Below are 5673 nucleotides of genomic sequence, written 5' to 3' on the forward strand. Positions count from 1 at the left end.
TTTCTACAATATGAATAGTGTTCTGTATAATGTAAATAATGCGTTTTGTATCGTAGAATACATCATTTATATTATATAGGGTATCTTTTACATTATATACTATAGTATTGGTGGGTGCTATTAGATTCATAGGAAGTCTACTTTGGCAGCCAGAATGGACCAAAATGAGAACTCTTTGTGGGGTTGGAGGCAATCGTCTGTATCTGTCTGTTCCGGTTACCTGCAAGAGATTCTTGTTGGGCAGCCAATTGAAAGCCACATGTTGCCTTGTGTTTGTGTGGCTGACATCCAAACTAGGCCACCCCTTCATCTAAACCATCCCCTCAAGACTCAATGTTCTAAGTGCCCCCTTTGGTTATTAATTTTATATGGAATAATTATGAATTTTGTCTATTAATTGGGGTGTTTGGTAACATCACAACTGCTCCGAGGATGCCTTTGTTTTGCCTCGAATGCAGGCCATTTAAATCATCAGGTGCAGGATTAATTTATTTCACAATTAAGCGGTATATTGCTATTGTCTTCCAACTTGGAGAACATGTATGAGAATAGTGAAGTTTACAAAGCATCAGCAAAGCTGGAATAGCTCAGTTGGCTAGAGCGTGTGGCTGTTAACCACAAGGTCGGAGGTTCAAGCCCTCCTTCTAGCGCGCTTTTTGTTTTTTTATTCTTCCATTTGTTAACACCTCAACCTCAATTATTTTTCCTACTCTTTCTTTCTATAGGCTATAGAGAAAGTTCCTCTTCTTTGAACAAAATGTTATTTAAACACTTCCTTTTTTATCCATTTTTGTGTATGATGTTGGTGTGTCATAATTAAAAATCTATTAAGAAACTCAAAAAGATAAAAATAATTTTTGAATTTTCAAAAATTTGGAGCTGGAGAACGGAATATCGGGAGATCTATATTGAGCGACTATTATTGTTCCTTGTAAATTGTAATCAAATTCTATCCCGAAACTTGTACTATAAAAATCCCTTTAATTGGGATCCCGAATAAAACGTAAACAGAATAACTCTATTATTTGAAAATCCCTCTAAAACTTTTACAAAATGATAAATATTTTTCATAGGAATTTTAATTTTAATAGATATCAAAATATAAATATAGATATTATCTATAAGAATCTTGATTCTAATAAATATCAAAAAACTTCGCACTTCTTTATAAATAGATCAATCCTAATTATTCCCAAAAGAATATACTTCTGATATTGATTTTAATACTGCATTTAAATTTTCAATTTTTAATTTAACAATCTGAGTGTATACGCAGGAATTATTTTACGTCATCTAATTATTCTCTTTTTTATAAAATTTAAGTGACTTGACAACTACGTTTTTAATTAATAAATTTATTATTATATTCAAAAAACAACATATATATTATATATTATATATTTATATTAATATAACACAAAATTACATTTAACCTACAATCTCAATTGTTTCTCCATCTCTTTCCTTTATATATGCAAAGGAAAAAGCTTGTCGTTTTGAGAATGAAAATGTTACGTGAAGACTCACATGCAACACTTATGTGTTAAATAGCATTTCTGAACAGTAACTTAACCAAAGAAAACGAATCTAAAAAAAAGGGTAAGTAAGTAATTTGACTACTGACTTATTTCAGCAAAGAGAAGGTATCTAAACCTAAGGGCAAATAAGTAATTTGATTATTGGTCTCTGGATCAGTGTCTTGAAAAAGATTTTCTGCCAGTAAATAATAATAACAAAAGGGGGCATTCCGAGAATTGAACTCGGGACCTCTCGCACCCTAAGCGAGAATCATACCACTAGACCAAATGCCCTCATGCCACGTAAGTGCTTAGATTATATTATTTTTTCCCACTAGGGAACATTTTTCAAAACCCAAATTAGATTAGGCCACATCTAAAAAAAATTGACAATTATCGACTCAATCACGCATGCAAGTGTTACAATAACAATAATAATAATGTTTGTCTTTTTACGAGTCAAGTGAAGATAAAACATTAGTCAATTATAGAATGATAAGTATCTTTTCTATTAAAAGATGTGACCTATTATATTTCTCTTTTATTTTATCAAGAAAATTATACATACGTCGTCTTTAAAATGTAGATTAAGTAATTGGACCACAATAAATTATGATTCATACCAATAGATCGTGGATTCAATTTCTTGTCATACACAATGAGATAAAATTTTCACTTGCGATTTATCTCATTTGTTAAAATTTAGGGCACGAGCGACGGACGACCACGCAAGGACGATAATCTCAACTTATCTGCATCCCTATATCCCACTCTCTGATCCAAGAATCTCAATTCAATCACTCATAGAGTTTTTGTTGGGTAATCATGAAAGATATTTTTGTAGAGAATTTTGCTCACTTATTAATAGGTAAAATTATATAAACGGCCAAATTCTAAAAATGTAGACACAAACTCACTTTTAAACTTACATTTTAGAATTCAGTCTTTTCTCTAAATGCTGAGTATTAATTCGATGGTCGATACTCCAAAAAAATAAAAATAAGTCTTCTAGTAGTGACAAAATCAATATAATACAGGTAGATTCCTAAGTCTGATACTAAAGGAAACATCACAGCCACTGGACAACACCATGCGCATTATTTAGGAAAGAAAATGCTGTACTTAAGAGTCGGATTAGCGCTAAACATAGAGCTAAAACCTCATTAATTAGGGAAATCGCTTGCATGAAGAATGGGCGATCCCAATCCCAATCCCAATCCTCCCCATGTTCTGATGTTAGCTTATCCAGCTCAAGGCCATGTTATTCCCATGATGGAGCTTGCTCAAACCCTAGCCAAACGCGGACTCAAGATCACCTTTGTGAACAGCGATCTCGCCCACAAGCGCCTGATCGATGCACTGCCAGATACCGGCGATGCTTTCCCGGAAGAGATCCGTCTGGTTTCGATTCCAGACGGGCTGGAAAAACGGGAAGATCGGAACGTGCCCGGAAAGCTGTCGGCTGCCATATCGCGCGTCATGCCGGGAAAGCTTGAGCAGCTTATTCGAGAGATCGGCGACGAGGTGACGTGTCTTATCGCCGACCAGAGCCTGGGCTGGGGCATGGAAGTTGGGAAGAAGCTGGGCCTTAAGTGTGCGGCATTCCTGCCTGCGGCGGCGGCCATGAGAGTGCTCGGACTCAGCATCCCGAAGCTGATTGAACAAGGGATCGTTAAGGAAGACGGTTAATTCTTAATTTTTGATTCACTGGTTCTGCTGCAACTTAAATTGGTTAAAATCAAATCAGAGACCGATGAGTTGATTTTGCTATTAATTGCAGGAACTCCGGTTAAAAACGAAGTGATTCAGTTGTCGCCGTCCATGCCGGCGATGAAGACGACTGATCTGGTATGGGCCCGTTTCGGCAGCTTGGAGATGCAGAAAGCCATATTTGAGGCAATGGTAATCATAATCTAATCTATATAATAATTTAAGCTTGATGAGACAATAACGACGTTTCTCTCATGAAGGTTAAGAACAATGAAAGTGGGAAATTGGCGGATCGGTTGATCTGCAACTCAACTTACAGCCTTGAGCCAGGAGCGTTTGCCATGGCTCCAGAAATCATACCCATTGGACCGCTTCTGGCGAGAAACCGGCACGGAGATTCAGGCGGCCACTTCTGGCCGGAGGACTCGACGTGCCTAAAATGGCTAGACCGGCAGGCGACGCAGTCAGTGATATATGTCGCGTTTGGGAGCTTGACAACTTTTAACCAAACCCAATTCCAAGAGTTGGCCCTAGGGCTGGAGCTCACCAACAGGCCATTTCTATGGGTGGTTCAGCCGGACATCACAGATCGAACCAAAGACTGGTACCCGGAAGGATTTTTAGACCGAGTACGGACTCGGGGGAAGATGTCGGGGTGGGCACCTCAACAGAAGGTCCTAAGCCACCCCTCAGTGGCTTGCTTTGTGAGTCACTGTGGATGGAACTCTGTCATGGAAGGGGTGAGCAATGGAGTCCCCTTCTTGTGCTGGCCGTACTTTGCTGATCAGTTCATCAACCAGACCTATGTGTGTGATGTTTGGATGGTGGGGTTGGGATTTGAGAGAGACGAATGGGGAATCGTCAGAGGAGAAGAAATTCAGCACAAGGTGGAGAAACTGCTTGGCCATACTGTGTTTAGAGAAAGGGTTCTGCAACTCAAGGAGGAAACCATGGCTAGCATTGCTGAAGGTGGCTGCTCCAACAGCAATTTTAACAGTTTCCTGGAATGGATTGAGGCTTAAAATCTTCATTATGTGCTGCTTAATTACTGCTGCTAACCAAGTTCTCATGAAATTTGACCAGAGAAAGCCACTGCTTAATCCCATCAAATTAGTGTAATCATGTTGGCCACCAAATCCTTTATCAAATTATATATATATATGTATGTATTCTGAAATATCATAAGAAATTGCATCTTCACCTTGTTTTTTTTCATATGGAATGTAACAAGTTTTCTGGATGCTACATTTCATTATTACTATCAATTTTGGCAGCATTTATAGTTTAACTGTATTATTAAGAGCAATGGGTCCATCTCATCTTATCATCATTTTATGTTTTTTATTTTAATTATTTTTTTTAAAACAAAAATTGTTGAGTAGTCAAATGTGAAACGGATACCTACTAAAAGCATCTTAGTAAACTCACCCCAAAGATGAGTGCCCTTCTATTCTGAGTCTTAGGTAACACAATTGAGATAATGACGGGTTCTCATTTCTTACGAGATGAAACGATAAAAGTTTTGAAAATTTAAAAAAAAAATTATATTATATTATTAAAAATAATGGGTTCATTTCATCTTATCATCATTAAGTGCGGAGTTGATAACTCTCGAAAGTATTTAAGTATTAAACCTACCCCAAGATAAGTGTTCTTTTAGTTATTCCGACTTCTCTAGAACCTTCGATAATATAGTCGAGACAATGATGAGTTCTTTGATCCTGCGAGATGAAGTGATACAAATTTTGAGAATTTGATAGAAGAAAAACTTTTGATATGTTATTTTAATTTTTTTAAAAGAAATAACACTCTTTAATATGTTAGATATGAAAAATATTTAAAATCATAATCTCATCATAAAGAATAAGTTGTCACCCAAATCACTCTTAAAAATGATTATCTTCTTATCAACTCAATATTTAACAAATGGTCAATAATGCTCTATTATCAACCCAACCTCCACAATTCAACCATTTAATTTATTTATTTATTTGTAACGAATGGATATTTTTTGTAAATAATAATTATATATAATCATTTGATAAAATATATCTTTTATCAAATATCATTTTTAGTTTTTATTTTCTAAATTTTAAAATGAAACAACTTTTTAAACACAATGTTTAATTTTATTTTATATAAAATAAATAAAAATATATTAAAATTGACCTAATTAATATTTTTATGCATATATATATTTATAAAAATTCACGATTTACCCTATGTCATAACTCTATATAAAAATATAGATTCATCGTTAGATGAAATTTTGATATATAATCTCTCGAATATCACAATTGTGCAATCTCACATGAAATAAATTTAAAGTCACAATCTCGAATATAACATTCGAGATTTTTAAGTTCTTAAAAAATAATTTTAACAAAAAATGGATGGTAGGACAAATTTGAAACAAACTAAAAACATATACTTAACCAAACGTGAC

At 35.1% G+C, this 5673-nt stretch overlaps 1 protein-coding gene and 2 non-coding genes across 3 annotated transcripts; 2 read left to right on the top strand and 1 right to left on the bottom strand.

The window, feature by feature from the left end:
- The first annotated feature begins 576 nt into the window (after window positions 1–576).
- On the top strand, window positions 577–650 carry TRNAN-GUU (transfer RNA asparagine (anticodon GUU)). The gene has a single exon. It is a non-coding gene; the product is annotated as a tRNA-Asn (tRNA).
- Window positions 651–1739: 1089 nt separating this feature from the next.
- TRNAP-AGG (transfer RNA proline (anticodon AGG)) lies at window positions 1740–1811 on the bottom strand. Its single transcript has one exon. It is a non-coding gene; the product is annotated as a tRNA-Pro (tRNA).
- A 795-nt stretch (window positions 1812–2606) lies between these two features.
- LOC127809183 (UDP-glycosyltransferase 83A1-like) lies at window positions 2607–4467 on the top strand. Its single transcript, XM_052347934.1, has 3 exons — window positions 2607–3201; window positions 3298–3419; window positions 3488–4467. Exons 1-3 carry the CDS (start codon window positions 2709–2711, stop codon window positions 4247–4249), a joined length of 1377 nt encoding a protein of 458 aa, XP_052203894.1. The 5' UTR covers window positions 2607–2708; the 3' UTR covers window positions 4250–4467.
- Window positions 4468–5673: the final 1206 nt, after the last annotated feature.

Source organism: Diospyros lotus, chromosome 9 (assembly GCF_014633365.1).
Source record: "Diospyros lotus cultivar Yz01 chromosome 9, ASM1463336v1, whole genome shotgun sequence".
Classification (NCBI taxonomy): Eukaryota; Viridiplantae; Streptophyta; class Magnoliopsida; order Ericales; family Ebenaceae; genus Diospyros; species Diospyros lotus.